Consider the following 25,073-nt stretch of genomic DNA (forward strand, 5'->3'; position numbering starts at 1 on the left):
ACACAAAAACAAGACACATTAACGTCTTTCCCCATTGAGAAAGGACATACCCTAATCCAAACTTATATAAACACATTGCTGTCTGAACAACTAAGATATTCAATTATGCACATTGAACCTACAAGCTGTGCTTTCTTAGTACAGATGAGTGATTGCTCTATATTCAGAGGAATACGAGACAGAGGTGTTTTTATGGTGCGCTCATAGACCGCTGAACAGAGTAGGACAGAAATAATAAATATTAATAATAGATTTTATTTCTTACGCACCCAACCATCCATCCACTTTTCATTTAAATACATCTTAAAGCGCTACAGTTCAAACCAATATTTAAACAATAAAAGCACATTCAAAAATACCGCAATAATAATGGTTAACTGTAATAATTTGGGTGACAATTACTGTGATATTACACCCCTTGTTCTAACTTTGCCTCTATATGGCCCGTGGCAATGACATTAAAATGATTCCAATGAATCGCTTTGAGAACGTCTTCTCTAATTTGCTATTAGGGGTTGCATGGTATCATGGCAACAGCAAACATGTGTGTATTATAATTGAGTAATTATATTATATTTACTATTCAGGTGATCATTGCCACCGGTGTTGCCTATGCCTTCTGCCTGGACTCAATCTATGAGATTGAAATTGTTGGCCACATCCCAGCAGGGTATTTCTTTAAAAATATCATTAAAAATAACTTCAGACTACCAACTCTGATTAACATTGTTTTACTTTCCCGTTCTCAGCTTTCCAAAGCCAAGGCTGCCTGCTTTGAACACTTTACCCCACATTGCTGGAGACACGGTCGCCATCACATTTGTTGGCTACGCTGTGTCTGTCTCACTGGCAATGATCTATGCTGATAAACATGGATATTCCATAAATCCCAACCAGGTAAAGTCCAGAAATGTTGCAGCCGTTGGCTAGAAAGTCAGTTAACTTTAAAACATTGCTTTATTTCAGGAGCTGCTGGCTCATGGTATCTCCAACACCGTATCTTCCTTTTTCACGTGCTTCCCAAGTTCAGCCACTCTGGCCACCACAAACATACTGGAGAGTGCAGGGGGATACACACAGGTAGGTTGCAAAAAAGCACTAAAAAGACAAAAAGGAGACTCACAGTAGCATTTAAATTCATATTTTGTACAGTAACTGAAAGATCATATATTATATTAATTGATAACAATCTTAAATACAGTATTCCTTAGAGTTCTCACAATCGCATACTGGTAGTGCACTACCCAAAATCTAGCCTTGATGCTAGAATTTAGACAGTTTAAAAGTACTTTTAGTAAGCTTTTTTGGAAACTGTGCATTAGCTGTAGGTGTTGTTTGCTAATAATAGAAATTTGGATAGCTAGTATTTGCTGTCATTGAATGTACATTCTATCATAACAACAACATAACTGCGAATTGTTAGTTGCTTCTCTTGGACTGCTTTTGTATGTGTGCATGCGCTTCCTGCGCGTACGTGACCGGGTGAGTGACCGCTGTGAACATCAATCATTTTATCCGGGCCGGTAAAATTTTTTATTACATAAACTTTTTCTTTGTGAAAATATAGACAATTGTAAAAAAAATGTGTTGTATTAAACCACTGATGGTAACATAAGCTAGCTGGTGGCGTTGCTGTTATAGTTTTTGCTTTAGAAAAATGTTAATGTGAGGAAATTGCAAACAGTACCTTTAAAGCAGAATGTTTGCAACTTAACATATCTGTGTGAGCTATAGTGCTAATATTACAGATAGATTTTAATAGCAGCATCATTCTAGGTTAACCTATTCACTGACAACAAACAAAATGATCAAAGTTACAAACCATAGTGACAGACAGAAGGCAGACTTCCGGACTTTATTTTAGGGACGTTATCAGAGTTTGTTTGTGACGAACCCCAAGATGCAGAGATGGAGGCAGGCATGGGGTGAGAAAATATGATTTAATATAAATACGAAAACAAGAACAAACTAAGGGTACAAACAAAAAGCGTGAGCGGATAACAAACAAATAGAGCTAGCATGGGAACTAGAAAATAAACGGAGCTGAGCATGGAAGCTAGCAAAAAAAAAAGGCCTAGCGTGGAAGCTAGCAGGTTGTTTTAAAGATTGGTTTGTACTGAAGCACTTGAAGATTTATTTAAATTAAAAATGTGTAATAACTCAAATCTATTAATAATATGTATTATTTCTGGTTGGTGTTGTGTCTTACTCTGTTCAGCGGTCCTTGAACGCATTGTAAAAACATCAACGTCACATAACAATACCTCTGTACTCAGAGAGCGCAGTTTGTAGGTTCAATGTGCACAATTGAATATTGTTGTTGCTCAGACAGCAATATCTTTATATATGTTTAGATTAGTATGTGGTTTTCCAAATGGGTAAAGACGTTTATGTCTCGTTTTCATGTTAGCATTTAAGCGAGCGAGCTGCTGCCAGTCTGTCCGTGAGTTTATCAAAGTGCAGTTATCGATGATGTTTTTTCCATCATTTTAATTTAAAACGGTAATACTGTCAGGAGTTTTACCAAGGTTATCATTAATAGCGTTATCACTACATCCCAACTCTATTTAAGATGTGTAGCAAAGCCACTTTTTTGGCCGTGAAGTGGTAGGGTCATGTTCAAAAGGGAGGAGGTTTTTCCTTTAGGAAAGTATAAATACGTGCAACTTCAAAACAAACGGGGCACTACTTCTCTTAAAAGTTGGGCATACAAGTGAGGGAGATGTTACTATTAGAACCTTATTACAAAGTCATTTTGGCTAAATATTGAACTTGCATGAGTTCTACAGTTTTACATACAGTGCTAGCTTGTTGTCCAGGTGGAGCAATTTGCTTTTTTTGTCGGGTTATGTCCTAAAGGGGTAAGTACACTTTTTTTTTTTTTTTCTCTATCATTCACAATCTTAATGGAGGTCATGAACATGTGTGGCTTTTTAAAAAATTGTTTTATGCATTCTACTTAGTAATCAATTGCAATCAAAACCCAGTTCACATTGGTGTTCATGTGAGTCGCTTTTCTGCCTGAAAAGCGCTTAAAAAAACGTCTAAACACTTCCATCAAGGTCTTATACACACACTGTAAATATACATGTCATGTAGTAACAGCCCATTCATACACAACATGCAATATTTAGGTTTTTTGCTAATTTTAGGCCTACAGCGGCACATTTATTTAAAGGGGAACATTATCACCAAACCAAATCTTTTAGCGATGACGTCAGAACGTGACGTCACCGAGGTAACACACCCGCCATATTCATTTTCACATTACAAACACCGGGTCTCAGCTCTGTTATTTTCCGTTTTTTCGAGTATTTTTTGGAACCTTGGAGACATCTTGCCTCGTCGGTGTGTTGTCGGAGGGTGTAACAACACTAACAGGGAGGGATTCAAGTTGCACCACTAGCAAGAAATCTGCCGCAAGAACCCCATTGAATGTACCAAAGTGTCTTCGCATTTGACCGACGATGCTAAGACAGACATGGCACAGAGATGTATGGATAACCTGCAGATGCATTTGCAACGATTAAGTCAACTAAATCACAAAGGTGAGTTTTGTTGATGTTGTTGACTTATGTGCTAATCAGACATATTTGGTCACGGCATGACTGCCAGCTAATCGATGCTAACATGCTACGCTAATCGATGCTAACATGCTATTTACGCTAGCTGTATGTACATTTGAAACTACATACCCACATATAATGCGAAACAAACACTTACCAATCGACGGATTTAAGTTGCTCCAGTGTAACAAGATGTGAAAGTTCTGATCGTTTGGTCCGCACATTTTACCGGCCATGCTAATAAGGCAGCCATGCTATGGGCCACTTCATTAGGTACACCCACGCTATGGCGTCAATAGCTATTCGCTCAATAGCTTCAATTCCTTCTTCAATTTCGTTTTCGCTATCTGCCTCCATACTCCGACCATCTGTTTCAATACATGCATAATCTGTTGAATCGCTTAAGCCGCTGAAATCCGAGTCTGAATCCGAGCTAATATCGCTATATCTTGCTGTGGTAACCGCCATGTTGTTTGTATTGTCAGCCCTGTATGACGTCACAGGGAAATGGATAGTGGTTTGGAAGATAGCGAAAATAAGGCACTTTAAAGCTTTATTTAGGGATATTCCGGGACCGGTAATATATTGAAAAAAACTTCAAAAAATACAACAAGCCACGGGGAACTGATTTTTATTATTTTTAACCCTTTTGAAATTGTGATAATGTTCCCCTTTAAAAAACGCATCACAATGTTCGCTTAATTGTTCGACAATATCACTGATTACTATTCAGTGCAGACTTCATGAGAGCCAAAAAACACGATTAAACAATGTACAATGTCTGCGGTCACTGGGATGTCGACTGTTAGAAAGTTGATATATTCCCGTTTAGATGAAGAATGACTCATAATCCTCGCAAAGAAAAATGGGGGCTGGAGCCAAGTGTCTTTTTGGGTCTTTTTCCCTATTTCTAGGTCTAAATTGCCTGTCAGAGCTGACCAACTTATCAGAATATGTCCTCATCCTTCTACTATCCAGGTGAGAGGCATGATTTATAGTCTAGAATGAATTTTCACGTTGTCCAAGGCGAGAAAGCAGCTCACAGTCGACGTCAGTACTGCATCAAAGGGACGTTACCTTGTGACAATCCATCCATCCATTTCCTACCGCTTATTCCCTTTTTTTGGGGTCGCGGGGGGCGCTGGCGCCTATCTCAGCTACTATCGGGCGGAAGGCGGGGTACACCCTGGATAAGTCGCCACCTCATCGCAGGGCCAACACAGATAGACAGACAACATTCACACTCACATTCACACACTAGGGCCAATTTAGTGTTGCCAATCAACCTATCCCCAGGTGCATGTTTTTGGAGGTGGGAGGAAGCCGGAGTACCCGGAGGGAACCCACGCATTCACGGGGAGAACATGCAAACCAATGTGCCGCTAAAAATAGGTCTTTAAAGTTAGTGCTTATAATAACAATATTGCTAATACTTGGTCAATATATAAGTCACGTAATGTAAATGTAGCGTTGTTGCTGGTTTTTGGATGGTTATTTAGAGGTCTTTACCGACGGCATAGAGGACCTCCTATTGACTCAATTGTAAGCACAATTTTTTTTACATGTATTTTAGAGTTAGACTGCATTAAAAACAAATGTGTTCATGTCTGTCAAAAAATTGTAAAATACAGGCAAAAAATTAAAAAGTGCAGTTCCCTTTAAAAGCGAAGTGACGTCTTGTGAGTGATGCATCATGTCTGTGTGTTTGTTCCTGCAGTTTTCTGGCCTGTTTACCGGTATAGTTGTTCTAATTGTTCTGCTGCTGATTGGACCGCTGTTCCACTTCCTACCTAAGGTGTGTTTATTGTATTTACTGTATGTACAGTATCAAAAGTGAAGGGGGAGAAGAGACAAAGACAAAGAAAGAAAAAGTCCAGTCACCTCATTGTTCATGTTTGTCCATAGGCAGTCCTGGCATGCATCAACGTGACCAGCCTGAGGCAGATGTTCTTGCAGTTTCAGGACTTGCCAGAACTGTGGAGAATCAGCAAGATTGACTTTGTAAGGCTTTAGGAGGGTGAAGGACAATAAGTTATTGAATATATTTTGGAATGTTGTCCCTAGGCGCAATAAGACTGCAGTGTGTAGAGCAGGGGTCGGGAACCTTTTTGGCTGAGAGAGCCATGAAAGCCAAATATTTCAAAATGTATTTCCGTGAGAGCCATATCATATTTTTTAACACTGAATACAACTAAATGCGTGCATTTTTAAGTAAGACAAACATTTTTTGAGTATAATAAGTCTCTTATTCTTTTAATAAGATTGTTATTCTGAAGCTAACCAATAATGAATCAAATGTCATGTCTGATGATCATGTTTTTGTTTGGCCATGTGCTGTTTGTCTTTTGGACTCTTTAAGTTCCTGTTTTTTTCCACTCCTTTGTCTGGTTTCCTTGGTTACTCATTTCGTCCACCTGTCTCTGGTGGACAAAATGCCCGCTCACCTGCTTCCTGAGCACTAATCAAAGGCAGTATTTAAGCTTGTCTTTGCCAGTCAGTCGCCCTGGCGTCAATGTGATCTTTTTTTGCTCTGTGCTGACTTGTTTCATGCCTTGCCATAGTTTCGTGCTTCATGCCATGCCAAGTAAGTTTTGTTTGATTTATGTTCATAGTCTGTTTATGCGTTAGCTTTCTTCCTTAGCCCAAGTTATACCTCCGCTGTGAGGGATTTTTGTTTTTATCTTTTTTTAGTTTAAATTAAGTCATGTTTTTACCTAAATGCCATGTCCCGAGTAGTCCGTCTGCCTTCCTGGGAGAACGACCCCGCAGCAAGCTGCGACCCCCCGCCCATCATGCCATAAAATACTTCTTACCATTAATGCGACTTCTTGAACATGTGCGGTAGGAAACGGATGGATGGATTTAAATGCATGAGAATGTTTTATATTTTGAATATTATTTTTAGCACTGTGAATTCCAGCGGAATTATTCATAATTATCGTGTTAAGCAAGGTCAGCTAAGATTTATATGAGAGCCAGATGCAGTCATCAGTGGGGCAGTATAGCTCGGTTGGTAGAGTGGCACAGCAACTTGAGGGTTGCAGGTTCGATTCCCGCTTCCGCCATCCTAGTCACTACCGTTGTGTCCTTGGGCAAGACACTTTACCCACGTGCTCCCAGTGCCACCCACACTGGTTTAAATGTAACTTAGATATTGGGTTTCACTATGTAAAGCGCTTTGAGTCACTAGAGAAAAGCGCTATATAAATATAATTCACTTCACAATCAAAAGAGCCACATCTGGCTCTAGAGCCAGAGGAAATGAAGATGGTAATTCAATACCTAGTTGCCATTCCATCAAAAACTGATCCCAAAAGCACAATTAATTGGAGTTTTTTAAACGTTATGTGGTCAGCTGACTGCTAACCATACTTCCAGAAACTTTTGCACATTAGCATTATTCTTGCAAAGGCCATAAGCCAGTAGAACACCCACTTCCAACATGTGCATTGATCTTTGATTTTTGTTTTATTTCATGCAGATGGTGTGGGTGGTAACATGGCTGTCTGTGGTGGTTCTCAATGTGGATCTTGGTTTGGCCATTGGGGTCGTGTTCTCAATGATGACTGTCATCTGTCGCACACAAAGGTAATTTTTTTATTAATTTTTTTTACCTACAGAAATCCTGCTATTTATATACCTTTTTAATGATAGGATAGAACATACTTTTATTTATACCACCATGTGGAAATTATGTGGTTGCAGTGTAGATTCAAAAAGTCCACAAAAAATTATTAAAGGGGAATTGCACTTTCTTTGGACTTTTGCCTATAGTTAACAATCCTTATGAGAGACAAGAAGACAAAACGTTTTTTTTTGCATTCTAATTTGGAATAATCGGCTCGTTCTAGACGGTTAACAATGCAGCTATAAAGAGCAATCTATTCTGTCTCTAAATCACTTTAAGAATGCATCTGAAAACCTGTAACAATGATCATTGTCCATTTATGATCCGTAACCTTAAAACGATTGAAATATTTACCGCGGTTAAACACATTTTTGTTCATGGTTAACTCAAAATTAATCGCATATTGGTATAATTTTTTATCGTTAATAAGTGTACCGTAAACATATAATTTTCCGGGGGGGGGGCTATCCCAGCTGTAATCTGTGATATTTCTATCTTAATACCATTTTTTTGATATTCTGTACATTACATGTTGTAGACTTTAATGGTCTTCATATTGCTTCAGGTGTTATGTATAACTTTAGAGAGAGCTTTAGAGAATCGGTCAATAAAGGTGAGTATGACGGTATTACCTTGGGATGAGGGAAAAGCAGTAACGAAATCCAAAGAAACATGAGACCATGGACGATTGGGGATGGGAAGAGGACACAGAAGTCCTGCCGGGGGTCTGTGGGACGGTTTATTCCGTGCCAAAGTATTGCATGCGCCGATAAACTCACGGGTATCTTTGGCCATGGACGGCCACCAGAATCGCCGGCGGATGAAAGATAGTGTGCGTTGAAACCCTGAATGACAAGAGAACACACTGGAATGTCCCCACTCCAAGACTGGAGGATATAGATCCCTGTGCACAAAGCGTCTGTTGGGAGGTCCGCCACCTGGCCCCGATTTCTTTCTCAAGGCGTCTTGTACAAGACCCTCCACTTTCCAAGTGACCATGCCGATAATCCTGGAAGGAGGAAGGATGGTTTCTTCCTTAAGTGTCTTGTCGGTGGTTTCCTCCGAGAACTGGCGAGAGAGTGCATCAGCCTTGGTATTACAAGATTCAGGTCTAAAAGAGAGAACATAGTTGAAGCGACCAAAAAACTGGGACCAACGGGCCTGTTGATCATTTAGCCTCTTGGCGGCATGGAGAAGATTACGGTGATCAGTAAGGACCTGAAATTGATATTTAGCACCCTCCAGCCAATGTCTCCACTACTTTAAAGCCTCGCAAACAACAAGTAACTCCCAATTACCAACATCGTAATTTCGCTCCGCAGGAGAAAGGCGTCTTGAAAAAAAGGCACCGGGGTGGATCTTGTTGTCTTGTTTAGAACGTTGCGAAAGCACTGCGCCAACCCCCGAATCAGAAGCATCTACCTTGACTATGAATGGTCAGTCTTGATCAGGGTACACCAGGATGGGTCCAGATATGAAGTTTCTCTTCAGGCACCAGAATGCCATACTTGCTTCCTGATTCCACCGAAAGGGTACATTGGTGGAAGTGAGTGCATGAAGTGATGCTGCCAGCTTATTGAAGTCCTTGATAAATCGTCTGTGGAATCCAGTGAAGCCCAAAAACCGACGTAACTCGGTCCGGGTATAGACGGGGCTACTCCACTACCGCCTTCACCTTCTGGGGGGCAGCCTTGATATGTCCCTTTTCAATGACAAAGCCAAGAAATTCAACAGAAGAGGAATGAAACTCACATTTATCTGCTTTGGCGAAGAGTCGGTTCTCTAGTAATCTTTGAAGAAGAAGACGGACGTGTTGTTGATATTCCTGAGGGTTCTTGGAGAAAATTCATATGTCGTCAAAGTAAACCACAACAACTTTATCGATAATATCCCTGAGAACCTCGTTAATCAGGGTTTGGAAAACAGCGGGGGCATTGGTCAAACCAAAAGGCATCACCCTATATTCAAAGTATCCAAGGTGAGTGTTGAATGTAGTCTTCCACCCGTCTCCCTCCCTGATGCGAACCAGATAAGCATTTCGGAGATCTAATTTCGTGAAGACGGTGGCGGGGGTGAGTGGTTTGAAGGAAGAGTTAGGTAGAGGTAAGGGATATCTATTCCTAACAGTTATGCAATTTAGTTGACGGTAGGCAATGCAAGGACAAAGTGACCTGCCTTCTTGCTAACAAAAAAGAAACCAGCAGCAACCGGGGACTTAGAGGGTCTGATGATTCCAGAGGCTCAGGACTCAGAAATGTAGTCCTTCATGGCCTGTTTTTCAGGTAGTTGTACAATCGGCTGACAGTAAGAACCGCATTAGGGATGAGATCGATAGAGCAGTCATAAGGTCTGTGAGGAGGAAGAGACATTGCTTTGTCCTTGCTGAACAAGGCTGCTAAGTCGTATGTACTGGGGACTCGGGAAATGTCCACCGGAAGTGACACTGGTTTAGTTTTATTAGAGTAAATGTTTGCAGATTTGAGACAATTACAGTAGCAGTGGTTGCTCCAGGCCAGAATTTTACCCGTGGCCCAAGAGATGTGAGGGTCATGTTGGATTAGCCAAGACCGGCCTAAGACAAGAGGGGCTACAGGAGCGTCTAAAACCCAGAAGCTGATGATTTCTGTATGGTTGCCAGAGAGGGTGAGAGACAAAGGTATAGTACGGTGCTTAATAGGCCCCAAAGAAGGGCCATCAAGGGCCTGGGCGGTCACAACATTTTCAAGCGGTATTAATGGTATACCCTTTTCTTGGGCGTACCCAAGGTCAATGAAGCTTTCGTCGGCTCCGGAGTCCAGGTATGTGTCCACGAACAATTTTCTAATTTCCCACGTCAGACCCACGGGAAACAGAATACTAGGATTCTTATGAGGAGAGGTTGTGGGGGTAGTAGTATGGCTCACCAGGATCTCCTTGACTGGTGAGCCTGATCTTTTGGCCGAATGGTGCAGTTGCTTATGTGATGATCCGCCCGGCCACAATAAAGACAGAGGTGAAGTTTGAACCTACGTTCTTGTTCCTCGAAGGAAAGTTGTGACCTGCCAATTTGCATAGGTTCAGAAGGTGTGGTTAGAACTGGACCAACTGCGCCAGACTGCTTGTTGAGGGCTTGGTTGGAATAGCGAGAGTGTTTGGCTGAAGAAGTGCTGCCATAGTCGCTCCTCCTCTCTGCCTCCCTTTCAAGAAGGCGTTGGTCAAATAACAGTGCTAGCTCAACAAGGTCCTGACAAGTAAAAGGTCTGTCCCGTAACAAACCATCCTTAATGGTTTCATTAAGTCCTCTTCTATTTGCGCTCAGAAGTGCCTTGTCGTCCCATCCACTCGCCGCTGCCAGGGTTCGAAACTCCAATGTATTTGTAGCCACAGAGCAGAAGCCCTGTCGAATAGAACGGAGTTTGGAGGCGGCGTCTCCGCTATTAGCGGGATGGTCAAAGACCGCCACAAATTCTTTACGAAAAGAGGCATAATTTGTTTAGTCCCATAGTTTTGCCGAGCGCTGACGTAGCCCAATTCAGCGCAGGCCCCGAGAGTAGAGAAAACAAAAAGGCTATTTTAGCACTATCGTTAGCATATCTTGAAGGTTGGTATAAAAAAAATGAACTCACATTGTACCAGGAAGCCACGACAAAGTTCAAAATTCCCCTCAAAGTTTTTAGGATTGGTTATCTTAGGTTCACGGATTGGTGTAGCTCCTCCGGGGGCGAGTGTACTAGGGTCACCTGACCAATGCTGAGACTGTCAAATCTGGTCAACAGACTGGCAAAAGCAACATCAAACTTGTCTTCCAGTGTGGAAAAACGAGCCTGATGTTGATGCAGGACAGTTTGGATGGTGGACAGGTCGGTGAGTGGGGAAGTCCGGGCCCAAGGTCTGGCCGAAGAATTAGGGGTGCTGTCTGGTTCCATCTTGGTCGGAACGTACTGTTATGTATAACTGGGGAAGGAGACGGCACAGCAACGGAATGTCAAGTTCAATAGATTTATTGAATACTTGATGAATACGTGGAGCGTGTATGCTACTATGTGTCTGCATGAATGACTGTGTGGGATTACCATATGTGAATACCGTGAGGTTTGTTGAGGTGCGTATTGGATGTTCAGCGTCCAAATCCGAGTGGGAACAAGCCAGGGGAAGTCCAAGGTCCAAACGGGGGTCAAAGGCAGAGAGAGGGTCCGAAAGTCCTAAGCTAGGTCAAGAAACCGGGAAGGCAAAACGGGTCCAGGAGGGAAACAGCAGTGGTGACACGAGTGCTGTGGGGAGAGCGGGAGAAACAGGGGTCAGGGGAACAAAAGGCACCAAGGAAACAGGCAACGAGCGAGATCAGGAGGTTTGTCAGAGACGTGCAGCTTAAGGGTAGTAGATTACATTCCGACGTCGATGAGTCAGCGTCGGCCATCTTTATACTGCCGTCTTTCATCAATGCCAGGTGTGTTAGACGTTGATTGCCACCGGCTGCGGCGGAGAGTGGGCGCGGTGTGCCTGATGAGCGCGGGGGCGTGTTTGGTGTTTCCAGCGAAGCTTCTGCGCACTCCCGCAGCAGAGGGAAGCACGGAGTGTGTGTGTGACACAAATTTCAATTAATTAAAACATTTAATATTGAGCCTGCTAATCATTCTGTAATTGAGGACTCAACCAGAACATGTTATAAAAGCTTTTACACAATATTTCAGCCAGCCAGAAAAATCCCCCCCAAACCCAGCCGCCCTCACATTGCTCAACTGATGTACGAGCTTTTTTTTGGTGCAAATATCACAGAATTACATTACCTAACATCTCTGACAAAGCATGACCACATTGTAGGACCTTTTTTTCACTTGCCTCGCGTTGCTGGGAGCTTTTTTTCCTCATTAAAAGCCGCCAGTGTCATCTTAAATTGTGAAGATCGCTGTCCGCGGGTATATCGTGAATATAAAAAAGTACGTACAAAGAGCTGCCTCCGCTCCAGACAGCCACGTGCGTATGGCTTACGTCATCACAACATCGGTTTCGGGAGCACTGTTCTGGTGATGAAAGTATTTATTTTTCCATCCAAATTTTCAATGCATCATTAGAAAATAGTGCGCAAATAAAAAACTATTTGAGCCATTCCTACTGTAACTACCTGCTGGTGTTAGTATTTATGTTAGCTCTCTGAGCTGCTACCTTACCGTGGTAGAGGAGTTTGCGTGTCCCAATGATCCTAGGAGCTATGTTGTCTGGGGGTTTTCATGCCCCCTGGTAGGGTCTCCCAAGACAAACAGGTCCTAGGTGAGTGATCAGACAAAGAGCAGCTCAAAGACTTCTATGGAATTACAACGAAATGAACCCAGATTTCCCTCGCCCGGACGTGGGTCACCGGGGCCCCGCTCTGGAGCCAGGCCCGGAGTTGGGGCACGATGGCGAGCGCCTGGTGGTCGGGCCTGGTCCCATGGGGCCCGGCCGGGCACAGCCCGAAGAGGCAACTTGGGTCATCCCTCCAATGGGCTCACCACTCATAGGAGGGGCCATAGAGGTCGGGTGCATTGTGAGCTGGGCGGCAGCCGAAGGCAGGGCACTTGGCGGTCCGATCCTCGGCTACAGAAGCTAGCTCTTGGGACGTGGAACGTCACCTCACTGGGGGGGAAGGAGCCTGAGCTAGTGCGCGAGGTAGAGAAGTTCCGGCTGGATATAGTCGGACTCACCTCGACGCACAGCAAGGGCTCTGGAACCAGTTCTCTCGAGAGGGACTGGACCCTCTTCCACTCTGGCGTTGCCGGCAGTGAGAGGCGACGGGCTGGGGTGGCAATTCTGGTTGCCCCCCGGCTCAAAGCCTGTACGTTTGAGTTCAACCCAGTGGACGAGAGGGTAGCTTCCCTTCGCCTTCGGGTGGGGGGACGGGTCCTGACTGTTGTTTGTGCTTACGCACCAAACAGCAGTTCAGAATACCCACCCTTTTTGGGTACACTCGAGGGAGTACTGGAAAGTGCTCCTCCGGGTGATTCCCTTGTCCTACTGGGAGACTTCAACGCTCATGTTGGCAACGACAGTGAAACCTGGAGAGGCGTGATTGGGAAGAATGGTCGCCCGGATCTAAACCCGAGTGGTGTTTTGTTATTGGACTTTTGTGCTCGTCACAGTTTGTCGATAACAAACACCATGTTCAAACATAAGGGTGTCCATATGTGCACTTGGCACCAGGACACCCTAGGCCGCAGTTCCATGATCGACTTTGTAGTTGTGTCATCGGATTTGCGGCCTTATGTTTTGGACACCCGGGTGAAGAGAGGGGCGGAGCTTTCTACCGATCACCACCTGGTGGTGAGTTGGCTGCGATGGTGGGGGAGGATGCCGGACAGACCTGGCAGGCCCAAGCGCATTGTGAGGGTCTGCTGGGAACGTCTGGCAGAGTCTCCTGTCAGAGAGAGTTTCAATTCACACCTCCGGGAGAACTTTGAACATGTCACGAGGGAGGTGCGGGACATTGAGTCCGAGTGGACCATGTTCCGAACCTCTATTGTCGAGGCGGCTGATTGGAGCTGTGGCCGCAAGGTTGTTGGTGCCTGTCGTGGCGGTAATCCCAGAACCCGTTGGTGGACACCAGCAGTGAGGGATGCCGTCAAGCTGAAGAAGGAGTCCTATCGGGTTCTTTTGGCTCATAGGACTCCGGAGGCAGTGGACGGGTACCGACGGGCCAAGCGGTGTGCAGCTTTAGCGGTCGCGGAGGCAAAAACTCGGACATGGGAAGAGTTCGGGGAAGCCATGGAAAACGACTTCCGGACGGCTTCGAAGCGATTCTGGACCACCATACGGCGCCTCAGGAAGGGGAAGCAGTGCACTATCAACACCGTGTATGGTGCGGATGGTGTTCTGCTGACTTCGACTGCGGATGTTGTGGATCGGTGGAGGGAATACTTCGAAGACCTCTTCAATCCCACCAACACGTCTTTCTTTGAGGAAGCGGTGCCTGGGGAATCTGTAGTGGACTCTCCTATTTCTGGGGCTGAGGTCGCTGAGGTAGTTAAAAAGCTCCTCGGCGGCAAGGCCCCGGGGGTGGATGAGATCCGCCCGGAGTTCCTTAAGGCTCTGGATGCTGTGGGGCTGTCTTGGTTGACAAGACTCTGCAGCATCGCGTGGACATCGGGGGCGGTACCTCTGGATTGGCAGACCGGGGTGGTGGTCCCTCTCTTTAAGAAGGGGGACCGGAGGGTGTGTTCCAACTATCGTGGGATCACACTCCTCAGCCTTCCCGGTAAGGTTTATTCAGGTGTACTGGAGAGGAGGCTTCGCCGGATAGTCGAACCTCGGATTCAGGAGGAACAGTGTGGTTTTCGTCCTGGTCGTGGAACTGTGGACCAGCTCTATACTCTCGGCAGGGTTCTTGAGGGTGCATGGGAGTTTGCCCAACCAGTCTACATGTGCTTTGTGGACTTGGAGAAGGCATTCGACCGTGTCCCTCGGGAAGTCCTGTGGGGAGTGCTCAGAGAGTATGGGGTATCGGAATGTCTTATTGTGGCAGTCCGCTCCCTGTATGATCAGTGTCAGAGCTTGGTCCGCATTGCTGGCAGTAAGTCGGACACGTTTCCAGTGAAGGTTGGACTCCGCCAAGGCTGTCCTTTGTCACCGATTCTGTTCATAACTTTTATGGACAGAATTTCTAGGCGCAGTCAAGGCGTTGAGGGGTTCCGGTTTGGTGGCCACGGGATTAGGTCTCTGCTTTTTGCAGATGATGTAGTCCTGATGGCTTCATCTGGCCGGGATCTTCAGCTCTCACTGGATCGGTTCGCAGCCGAGTGTGAAGCGACCGGAATGAGAATCAGCACCTCCAAGTCCGAGTCCATGGTTCTCGCCCGGAAAAGGGTGGAGTGCCATCTCCGGGTTGGGGAGGAGACCCTGCCCCAAGTGGAGGAGTTCAAGTACCTAGGAGTCTTGCTCACGAGTGGGGGAAGAGTGGATCGTGAGATCGACAGGCGGATCGGTGCGGCGTCTTCAGTAATGCGGACGTTGTATCGATCCGTTGTGGTGAAGAAGGAGCTGAGCCGGAAGGCAAAGCTCTCAATTTACCGGTCGATCTACGTTCCCATCCTCACCTATGGTCATGAGCTTTGGGTCATGACCGAAAGGATAAGATCACGGGTACAAGCGGCCGAAATGAGTTTCCTCCGCCGGGTGGCGGGGCTCTCCCTTAGAGATAGGGTGAGAAGCTCTGCCATCCGGGAGGAGCTCAACGTAAAGCCGCTGCTCCTCCACATCGAGAGGAGCCAGATGAGGTGGTTCGGGCATCTGGTCAGGATGCCACCCGAACGCCTCCCTAGGGATGTGTTTAGGGCACGTCCAGCTGGTAGGAGGCCACGGGGAAGACCCAGGACACGTTGGAAAGACTATGTCTCCCGGCTGGCCTGGGAACGCCTCGGGATCCCCCGGGAAGAGCTAGACGAAGTGGCTGGAGATAGGGAAGTCTGGGCTTCCCTGCTTAGGCTGCTGCCCCCGCGACCCGACCTCGGATAAGCGGAATATGATGGATGGATGGATGGATGTTATGATGTGGTGGCTAAGCCGTACATTTGGGGAAACCCAAAATGTTGTTAAACCGGATGTATTTCGTAGCGCTTTTATTTTGAACCTGGGAAAGTGTGTGATTCTTTTGAAAAAGTGTCGTTATATGTTTTAATGTCAGATCAACTCTTTGCAATAAGAAAAAGTCTCCTTTTGACATCCTGCCGACCGTATTTCATTTCTGTTGAGCTTCCATGTCATCTTACTCACCAAAGCAGTCACAGTAACAATCTAAATGTTTTGTTATCACTCCACCTTAACCATACTCTGAACATAGAAGTGAAGCACCACCCACCTCTTTCGGTGCGTGCAGCAGGCGTTTGCTGCAGTGATGTTGCCTCTTCTCACGACGAAAAAAATCCTTTCTTGTCAGGAAAACAATTTGCTATTGCTGAGCTCCACACATTGATCTGGGAGTTCTCAATAGGAGATGTATTTCAGAAGACGGGGCTTGTAAAAAGATCATTGTATGTGATTGGATAGACCACTTGTCCATTATCGTGAATCACGTGGTACTTCGACCACTCACATCAAAATCAACCCGTGACGCTAATGAGAAAGACGCTGGGAAACCCAAACCCGGTCGGAAGAAGAGCTAAAACATCCTTGCCACCAATAAATGCCGTCAAAACCGTCCAATCCAATAGATTCGACAAAACAGTTGCAATAGCAGAATCAATGTCAGCACGCGACGCAGCAAGGGCTGCGTGTCGCCATTGTTGTTTGAATCAAACAGTGGCTTTGGCGCTACGTCACACCTATGAAATCCCGCCCAGTGATCCAGATTGGTTCATTAATTTTTGCTATATGGAAGGATTTTGCAATGCCTTCGAGCCCAGACCCTTGTGTGGAGCTCAGCGAACTACAAGGGTCTGGCGAGAGTCAGGTTAACTTGCCATGGCTTTGAACCTGATATTTCCATAAGGTAAACTTTCATATGTCTATTTCTGCTCGCTTGTGGCTTATCTGTAGCAAGTGAACTGCCGCCAAGTTCACCCGCTAAGGCGTGGCCCAGAGTGTCAAAAAGGAAGTGTTCGCATTAATCGGCCAATACAAAAGGGTGTGCCGTTATTTAAATTTAGATTTAAATAATAAATTTATAGCTAACGCGTTATTGTTTTATTCACACATTGGTGGAGCTCAGGATAGTATTTGAATGTGGTTTTTAATATTGTTGTGCAGCACTTTGGAAACATTTTGTTGTTTAAATGTGCTATATAAATAAAGTGGATTGGATTGGATTGATTAACTTTGACAGTCCTAGTAGAAACACATCGCCTTGCGATGGCAGCCTACGGCTACGTGCTGCATGTATCGTGATCAATATTACAGTGACTTACTTGATGTAAGTCTGCTGTCTGATGGGTCAAGCTTGCCGGAGACGAATTTTACCAGTTGATTTTGGGTAAGCGGACCATTTATTTCAGCGTAGCTTGGCTCCAATTTCCACATTTACACCATCAAGTCACACTGGTCACCCTCTCGACTTCCGTCTGCTCCAACGTTTAACACTTTCTTCGTGCTCACTTCTACAAGCAGCAGTTCATCCTTATATTCAGCTTCAAAAAGATAAGGTTCTGAATCCTCATTTGTCCAAAAATAGTTGTCTTTGTTGTGTGTTACCAAGTCTACCTTGATTGGAACACACACACGTTTGTTTCTGGAAGTAGGGACACACATTTGTTGTCGGAAGTCGGAAGTGTGTTGCTATGGAAACGGAATTAGATGCGCTAGGGAAATAAGTTTCGGTAATGCTTAAAATGACCAAAATTTAGTAAAAATTGTACACATTACATACTGTTATGAACGTCTCCGTTACCACATTTATTATATTCTTGCAGTGTGTATAGGCTCCAACACCCCCCGCAACCCCAAGAGGGAAAAGTGGAAAAGTGGTAGAAAATGGATGGATGTTGTACAAACCCCGTTTCCATGAGTTGGGAAATTGTGTTAGATGTAAATATAAACGGAATACAATGATTTGCAAATAATTTTCAACCCATATTCAGTTGAATATGCTACAAAGACAACATATTTGATGTTCAAACTGATAAACATTTTTTTTTTTTGCAAATCATTAACTTTAGAATATGTTGCCAGCTACACGTGACAAAGATGTTGGGAAAGGTGGCAATAAATACTGATAAACTTGAGGAATGCTCATCAAACACTTATATGGAACATCCCACAGGTGTGCAGGCTAATTGGGAACAGTTGAGTGCCATGATTGAGTATAAAAGCAGCTTCCATGAAATGCTAAGTAATTCACAAACAAGGATTGGGTGAGGGTCACCACTTTGTAAACAAATTGTCGAACAGTTTTAGAACATTTCTCAACAAGCTTTTGCAAGGAATTTAGGGATTTTACCATATACGGTCCGTAAAATCATCAAAAAGTTCAGAGAATCTGGAGAAATCACTGCACGTAAGCGATGATATTACGGACTTTTGATCCCTCAGGCGGTACTGCATCAAAAACCGACATCAGCGTGTAAAGGATATCACCACATGGGCTCAGGAAAACTTCATAAAACCACTGTTAGTAACTACAGTTGGTCGCTACATCCGTAAGTGCAAGTTAAAACTGTACTATGCAAAGCCAAACCCATTTATCAACAATATCCTGAAACGCCGCCGGCTTGGCTGGGCCCGAGCTCACCTAAGATGGACTGATGCAAAGTGGAAAAGTGTTCTGTGGTCTGACAAGTCCACATTTCAAATTATATTTGGAAACAGAGGACGTGGTGTCCTCCAGAACAAAGAAGAAAACAACCATTCGGATTGTTTTAGGTGCAAAGTTGAAAAGTCAGCATCTGTGATGGTATGGGGGTGTATTAGTGCCAAAGGCATGGGTAACTTACACATCTGTGAAGGCACCATTAATGCTGAAAGGTCCATACAGGTTTTGGAACAACATATGTTGTCATCCAAGTAACGTTATCATGGACGCCCCTGCTTATTTCAGCAAGACAAGTGTTACAACAGTGTGCCTTCGTAAAAAAAAGTGCGAGTACTTTCCTGGCCCGCCTGCAGTCCAGACCTGTCTCCCATCGAAAATGTGTGGCGCATTATGAAGCGTAAAATACGACAGCGGAGACCCCGGACTGTTGAATGACTGAAGCTCTGCATAAAACAAGAATGGGAAATAATTCCACTTTGAAAGCTTCAACAATTAGTTTCCTCAGTTCCCAAACGTTTATTCAGTGTTGTTAAAAGAAAGGTGATGTAACACAGTGGTGAACATGCCCTTTCTCAACTACTTTGGCACGTTTTGCAGCCATGAATTTCTAAGTTAATTATTAATTGCAAAAAAAAAAAAATTAATTGCAAAAAAAAATAAAGTTTATGAGTTTGAACATCAAATATATAGTCTTTGTAGTGCATTCAATCGAATATGGGTTGAAAAGGATTTGCAAATCATTGTATTCCGTTTATATTTACAGCTAACACAATTTCCCAACACATATGGAAACGGGGTTTGTATATAAAATGTTGATTAAGGGTTTTTTAGAGGCTTTAAAGGCTACAATGGTGACTCCCATTAGCCACTTTTTGCAGGCGTTTTTTTATCACCTTTAGAATCCTAAAAAAAAGACACGTGTTCTTGTCTCCCATAATGATTGTGTAAACGATTCCCCCAAAACGTGCCGTTACTTTTCAAAAGTAGCACACAAGTTGTGAAAGTGCCACACTTCGTCGTGCAGTCCAGAAGGGGTTTAAAAACCAAAAGGTCAAAACACATGAAAACAAGAGGGAAACATTAAATAACACTAAGGAGGATATAAAATAGCACAGAGTTGCTGCAACCACCTGCCACTTCTGGCTCCATTTCAAAGTAAAATGCAAAACAAAACTAAAACTTAGTAATAAACAATACGTGTTGCGCACGTACCATTGCTTAATAAATAATAAAACCTCAGCTGCTCCATCTTTAAAAAAAAAACCAAGTAGCCTCCTCTAATGAAAATGTCAATACTACTTTATTGCAAACAATGTAGAAAACATTTAATCATCGATGTTTGAATTATTTACAGCAAATTAAGTGCTTTTAAAATCAAAGTCTCAAAGTTAAATCCAGCTATTCAATCTGATGAGATTCAATATGTAAGATGGATTGAAAACTACGCAACTACGGTCTCAAAGATAACCATACTGTTAAATTATTAGTAGCTGGTTAGTGGTTTCACACAAAAAAATACAGCATAACTGATTGAGATCGAACTTTGCACAGATCTGGCACAATAGCAAAAAAAAAAAAAACGAGGCCAGTCAGATATAATACTTAATGTCATTGAAGTAATGTTTACACATGCAGAAGTTGATGCAGCTTAGATCAATCAACCAATGTTTATTTATATATATAGCACTAAATTACAAATGTCTCAAAGGGCAGATCTTATGAAATTGTTTAAATATACCTGGTGTTGTGTGGCTGATGAGTCAAAGGTCAAGTCATTTCTGGTTCCTTCATCAGGGCTGGATGTTCTGTGCTTGGTCGGGCCAGTAACACAGAAATTTACAGACCTGTGGAGAATCACAGTAAGGTGGGAGTGTGACACACCACTTCACATCTTCAGCAGAAACCAAAATCCAGACTCTAAAAATGATTTTAAATGGCATCAATTCAAAGACTGTATAATTATTTGAGAAGTTTGATGAGATTTTGTGTTTCTTTTCCAGTGCTATGAGGTGCCAGGGATAAAGATCCTGACATACAATGGGCCTATTTACTACGGAAACCGTAGCTTTTTCAAGGAGGAGATGAGCAAGTTGTTGGGCCTGACGCCAGAAAAGATCCGCAGTCGAGAAAAGGAGAGAAAAGCTCTGGAGAAGCGTGAAAGACAGACCTTAGTCAACACAGTGGTACGACTGCTGCGCTCATTGAATGTCATAGTCAAAAATATTGTTAAAATAATATAACTTTTTTTGTATTTTTCAGGAGAGAGGCATAGAAAACACATGTTTTTCTTCAGAAAATGAGTTGTTTAAATCGGGTAGGTTTATGACGTATGGCAGTTGCCTGCATTATTCCTCCATTGCTTGGTTGCATATGAGGTCAAAACCGTTTTTCTTCTTTGCGGCTTAATTCACATGTCGGTCAAGCAGATTGAGCGTACCAGTAAAACAAGTGAAAGTGGGTGTAGAGTTTCAGCAGAAAATGCCGTATTACTGTTCTGTTCTTGGGTGTTCCAGTTGTTCAAATAGGGACAGGAAAGAGCATTCATAGAGTCCCGAAAGAAGTGGTTCATAACGGCAATAAAGTCAGGGAAAAACAAAAGTGCGTCAAATAAAATAGTTCTTAAAAATATCACTTTCATCATCTTGCGGAATACAATCAGACTGCTTGTGTCTGTAGCGATCACTTTATAAAATGTTTGTTTGAACACTTGATTTGTTTGAGAAACTTTCTGTGATACAATCGAGTATATTGTCTACTATATTAGTTGTGTTAAAGAGCAGAAATAAACATAAAAAACCCAAGTTATTGCATTCATTTGTATTGTTTTATGGTTGCCATGACTAAATATAACTACAAGGACCTGCATGTGCAAATAAACTAGCGTCATGTTACGTCATAATAATAAATATTGCGATTGTTGGTCCAATCCACTGTATTTATGTTGGCATTTTCATAACAGAAACTAAAAGCTTATCTTGTTGTGCAGGAAAGCAAAGTGATTTTTTTAGAAATGGATGGCCACATTATTGCATCATTGGTGCTATTTGTTACATTAAAATAATATCCTTAATAGGATTAATAAACCAGATGAATACATTTATCGTGGGCTCAACAGCCTATACTGAATGTTGATATCGCCAGCAAACATTGCTGAACAACAGGTACATTTATAGCTAAATAATTAGACAAATACAAACGTCACACCATGAAAACAACTGTAGACATAAATTGTAGTTGAAACTAATATTTGTAGCTGGAAATGAGCTGGAAATTAACTGCAAATAAACATGTCTTTTTTTTATATTAGCATCACGATCACAGCAACACGGCACTTGTTAAGTCAATCAAGTACGTTACATTGATGCACAAATAATTCCAACATTGTCTTTCACGGATGAATGTTTAATTGGTGGACCCCTCCATGATGTGTTTTCAGTCCTTATGTGTCGCAGAAAGGGAGGTCAAGGCAAGCAGTAAAGTCTTGATGATGATATTTCAAAAATTATTACTCCATCCCATTTTAAATATTTTTTCATGATTGCTTACATATTTGCCTCCATACCTTTTAAAATATGCCTAAATCTGCACTGACACAGTTACAGGACTCGAGACCATCGCCTGAAACCCGGAAGTGCTTCTATGTCACGTGATTGCAACTTAGCAATATAAACCATAAAATAAGTTGTGTCAAACATTTATGCATTAAAAAACAATACCGAATCCAAACTTTTAACACTGCATAGTGCACGTGTACTCCAGTGACTAGTAACTGTATGTTGTCATTTTGAATGTCTATTTAGAAACCCTTACCCTTTAAATAAAAGAGTATTTTATGTTCAGATGTTCAAAAGACAATTTTATGTTCAAATGTTTTGATTACATTTCATTGTTATGACAGAGATGATTCCACTGGAAAGTTAACTGTAGTTTGTCTTTGGATATCTGCAGAAACATCTGAGAGTGAAGTCCAGACAGTTCTAATTGACTGCAGCAGTGTGGTGTTTGTTGATGTTGCCGGAGCAAGACTCTTTACTCAGGTTTGTGTGCAAAAGTTACAGTATTTTACAAAAAACAAGTACACCCCCCACATTATTGCAACTCTTTTTTAATGTGTATATTTAACAAGGGATAGTACTATGCCAATTAAAATGGGGTTATAATAATAAGAGAGCGCAGATCTCCACTAGGCCCAATAGTAGAACAATTCCTAATCCAGACGGTGATCCGGTTCACCCTCAAAATCCAATCAGTTCCTTGTTCTATTTCTGATATTTCCTGAAAAGTTAAGTTGAAATGCGCCCATAACTTTTCGAGCTATCTATCGTTGAATGAAATAGAAAGAGTGAAGCTTTTTGTGAATAGGGGCGGGGCCTTAAGCATACACACAGAAGCTGAATCAAATCAAATCAAATCAACTTTATTTATAAAGCACATTTAAAATTTACCACAGGGGTAGCCAAAGTGCTGTACAATGGACAGGTTAAAAGATAATACGAGGACCGAGCAAACAACACAACACAAACAGAACATGATAAAAAATAAATAAATAAATCATAAAAACAGGTTCACAGCAGGTGTATAAAGGGGCACCATTTTAATTGTTAAATGGGTTATATGGGTTATATTTGTATAGCGCTTTTCTACCTTTTTAAGGAGCTCAAAGCGCATTGACACTGGTTCCACATTCACCCATTCACACACACATTCACACACTGATGGCGGGAAATGTAGTAGAAATGATCTGACTCAGTCCCTAAATGTAATCACTTGTTTCTTATCCCATTTCTGGCATTTCCTAAATGTTAAAAGAGTCCTTTTACCCAAAACCAACTTTCCACTTAGCATGCGTTGGTGTATTTGGAATCTCCATAAGTCCAAAAAATGTCAAATTTCAAACCACGGAGGCGTTGTGGAGGTATTTATAAAACAATGTTACTTTCTTTTAAACTTGTTCCAAATGAGCCTTTTGGAATTCAAGGCTTAGGTGATTTATTTTGCCTTAATTATGTCAGCAAACATATCCATAGAGCTTTGCGCGAGTCCGCCATTTTTATTCAGTTTTAGTCCAAAGTTGTAGTAAATAAGTTCCTTCTTTTTCGTTGTCCTCTTGTTTTGAGGCAGACTGTCTTGTACATGCACATGCATGCTAAAATACTTCAATGTTGCCAATTCAAATAAAAAAAGTAGTCTATAGTTCAAAATTATATCTGTCTGTAGCTTGATGAGGAATCCTTCAAAACAGCAACTTAGCTGACGAGGTGGAGGCGCAGTCGAAGGGGGCTTGGCCTAAAGGAGGGCGTCGGCTTGTAAATAATACCGCCCACAAAACGACCCATTTTGAAGAGAGGGACAGAGAATGGCTTGAAGATGGTCAGTAACACATAATCTATACAAAATATTGACCAACGCACCACCATTATATGTTATGTAGACTAGGGGTACTTAACCTTTTTGACTTAAGGCCCAACTTTTTCACTACGGAGGGGCCCGAGGCCCAATCAAATACTAACACTGAATTTATAACTGTAATCTTCATTTTAATCGTATTAAACAAATCTTACGCTTAGAAAAAGCTGATTGAAGAAAAAAAGTACCCACACTAACCAAATAAGAAGGGACTCAAAAATCAGTCAATCCAAAAATAAATTAACATACAACTATGTTGTGCTAATGGAGATAAACTAAATTGATAATGAATATGTTCTTAACTAAACTGCCAATGAATTAAAGTGCAAATGAAAATACAGCTTCACCACTTTAGTCATAATTGTTGTGCCTTTAGTATAAAACGTCTCAATGACTTTAGCTCCAGACTTCTTCTGTTTGATATTCTCGTTACTGCCACTAATGGTGTAAAAGTCTATTACAACTGAGTACGGCTGTGGCCCGTATAGACCACAGCTGAGAAAGAGATACTTTTTGCGGCCCTTTAGGGGTCGCTCGCAGCCCTGCAATGGACTCCTAGCTCTATGGTTAACAAACAGCGACCATAAGGAAGTGTTTTGAATGTAGAAAAAATTTATGAGTCTTTTAAATGAAAATCTGCCCATCACGTTTTGAGTTATCCATAAGGGAATAAAAGAAACACAGTGAACGCATGTCAGTCATCCAAGGTGTTTGTCTTTGCAGAGCAGCAAACAAACACACAGAAATGTAAACGTAAGGTGACGTAGTAGAAATTAACTGAATCAGACCCCAGATCTAATCAGACATTTCCTGAAAGTTTCATGGAAATCTGTCTACAACTTTTTAAATTATATTACCAACTAACTAACTAAATGTCTCAACACCGCCATTTTTATCTAGATAGCTGGCAACATGAGTACAGGGATAATTGCCTTAGAGTCAAGCATGTTGGAGTTGTGTCATAGTCTGAGGCTGCATGAGTGCTCCTGACGTTGGGCAGCTGTGGTTCTTTCAAGTGAATTAATCTAAAAAATACTTGAAATGTGTGGGGGGAGGTGAATCCTGCCAACGTGATTGTTTCTTGGTTCTTATTGCAGATGTGCATCGAATGCCAGAAAGTTGGAGTTCACGTGTACATGTCCAACTGTAATGGTAAGCCCTTTGACTGTATATTGTTATTATTGTAACATGTTGTTTTCATTAGTTATTTATTATTTCAATCCATCCCAAATATTAGTTTTCATATCATAGTTGGTTCCATGTGTGTGTTTGTTTGCGTGCA

The 25,073-nt window shown here is 42.5% G+C and overlaps 2 protein-coding genes across 10 annotated transcripts in view; one reads left to right on the forward strand and one right to left on the reverse strand.

Annotated features, from left to right (window-relative positions):
* Window positions 1-25,073, reverse strand: part of b4galnt1a (beta-1,4-N-acetyl-galactosaminyl transferase 1a) — a 165,777-nt gene that overhangs the window by 66,984 nt on the left and 73,720 nt on the right. For 2 of the 6 annotated variants that reach the window (XR_009807131.1, XR_009807129.1), the window contains 3 exons: window positions 20,124-20,229; window positions 11,560-11,715; window positions 11,260-11,444 (listed from right to left, as the gene is read on the reverse strand). The gene's annotated coding sequence lies outside the window, so the exon portion shown is untranslated. Of the gene's footprint in view, window positions 1-262; window positions 1,099-5,447; window positions 5,541-11,259; window positions 11,445-11,559; window positions 11,716-20,123; window positions 20,230-25,073 lie in introns of those variants that run through there. The other 4 variants (XR_009807132.1, XR_009807133.1, XR_009807130.1 and 1 more) reach the window with 3 other exon arrangements.
* Window positions 1-25,073, forward strand: part of slc26a10 (solute carrier family 26 member 10) — a 31,113-nt gene that overhangs the window by 5,048 nt on the left and 992 nt on the right. For 2 of the 4 annotated variants that reach the window (XM_061903375.1, XM_061903376.1), the window contains exons 6-16: window positions 588-670; window positions 750-897; window positions 967-1,080; window positions 5,284-5,361; window positions 5,472-5,567; window positions 7,048-7,154; window positions 20,180-20,249; window positions 20,386-20,568; window positions 20,645-20,699; window positions 22,334-22,422; window positions 24,889-24,943. In XM_061903375.1, the coding sequence (XP_061759359.1) occupies window positions 588-670; window positions 750-897; window positions 967-1,080; window positions 5,284-5,361; window positions 5,472-5,567; window positions 7,048-7,154; window positions 20,180-20,249; window positions 20,386-20,568; window positions 20,645-20,699; window positions 22,334-22,422; window positions 24,889-24,943 (1,078 nt within the window). The remainder of the gene's footprint in view (window positions 1-587; window positions 671-749; window positions 898-966; window positions 1,081-5,283; window positions 5,362-5,471; window positions 5,568-7,047; window positions 7,155-20,179; window positions 20,250-20,385; window positions 20,569-20,644; window positions 20,700-22,333; window positions 22,423-24,888; window positions 24,944-25,073) is intronic. The other 2 variants (XM_061903377.1, XM_061903378.1) reach the window with 2 other exon arrangements.

This window comes from Nerophis ophidion, linkage group LG06 (assembly GCF_033978795.1).
Source record: "Nerophis ophidion isolate RoL-2023_Sa linkage group LG06, RoL_Noph_v1.0, whole genome shotgun sequence".
NCBI lineage: Eukaryota > Metazoa > Chordata > Actinopteri > Syngnathiformes > Syngnathidae > Nerophis > Nerophis ophidion.